This window comes from Onychostruthus taczanowskii, unplaced genomic scaffold (genome assembly GCF_017590055.1).
Source record: "Onychostruthus taczanowskii isolate IOZ18803 unplaced genomic scaffold, ASM1759005v1 scaffold3446, whole genome shotgun sequence".
Taxonomy (NCBI): Eukaryota; Metazoa; Chordata; class Aves; order Passeriformes; family Passeridae; genus Onychostruthus; species Onychostruthus taczanowskii.
The window spans coordinates 1-925 of NW_024500846.1; the positions used below are offsets into that span (position 1 = coordinate 1).

Consider the following 925-nt stretch of genomic DNA (forward strand, 5'->3'; position numbering starts at 1 on the left):
CTTCTCCTGCTGGCCCTCCCAGGTGGGCCCTGCCCCCTTTTCCAGCTTGCCACACCCACCCCAGGCCCACAGCCAATCCATCCCCCCATCCTCATCTCCCCTTGTTCCCGCAGGACTCCGGGCGGCCGTGACCCTGCTGGAGTCCGGGGGGGACCTCCAGCCCCCCGGGGGGTCCCTGTGCCTCCTCTGCCGAGGCTCCGGGTTTAGTTTCGGCAGATTTTGGATGGGCTGGTATCGCCAGAGACCCAGGCAGGGGCTGGAATTCGTTGCAGCGATCAGCAGCAATGGTGGCGACACCAGGTACGCGCCGTCGCTCAAGGGCCGGGTGACGATCTCCAGGGACAACGGGCAGAGCTCGGTGACGCTGACCATGAACAGCCTCAAGGACGAGGATTCCGGATCCTATTTCTGTGCCAAAGCTTCTTGCTCCGGTTGTGTTCCTGCTGGTGGTTATGTTGATGGTGCCCGCGGTCGAGCTCCTGGTTTTTGTTCCCCTCCCAAAACTGCGTCCCCAAACTCCCAATTTTTTTTCCCAGACCTTGACCCAATTCTTGACCCCTTGTCCCCATTTGCACCAAATCTGACCATTGGCCCAAAACTCAACCATTGGACCCTAACCTTCACCTGTGGCCTCCAGTTCTGGCCTTGCTCCCCAAAATGCCCGTTTTTGCCCCAAATCCAGACCCGTTGCTGCAGTCCAGGGGTCGAACTGAGGCTCCTTTCCTCTGCCCCGGCCCACAGAGAAATCCCAACTGGAGATTTCCCACCGCGCCACAAATCTAAGGAAATTCAGTGCCAAACCACCAAAAATCCAGGGAATTTGGCCAAGGCTCCGGCACAGCCCCAGGTCCGACATTTAACTGGTCAACCTGGCACCGGCTCAGCCAATCAGGGCTCGGGGAGCTCGGGGAGATTTGGGAGAAAT

General features: G+C 59.4%; 1 gene segment (V, D, J or C); it reads left to right on the forward strand.

The window, feature by feature from the left end:
* Positions 1–3: 3 nt before the first annotated feature.
* LOC121339403 lies at positions 4–431 on the forward strand (the record flags this gene model as incomplete). The annotated part of the segment is given in 2 exon segments: positions 4–22; positions 114–431. Coding segments are annotated over 2 exon segments (337 nt in total), but the record flags the coding sequence as incomplete, so codon positions are not given.
* Positions 432–925: the final 494 nt, after the last annotated feature.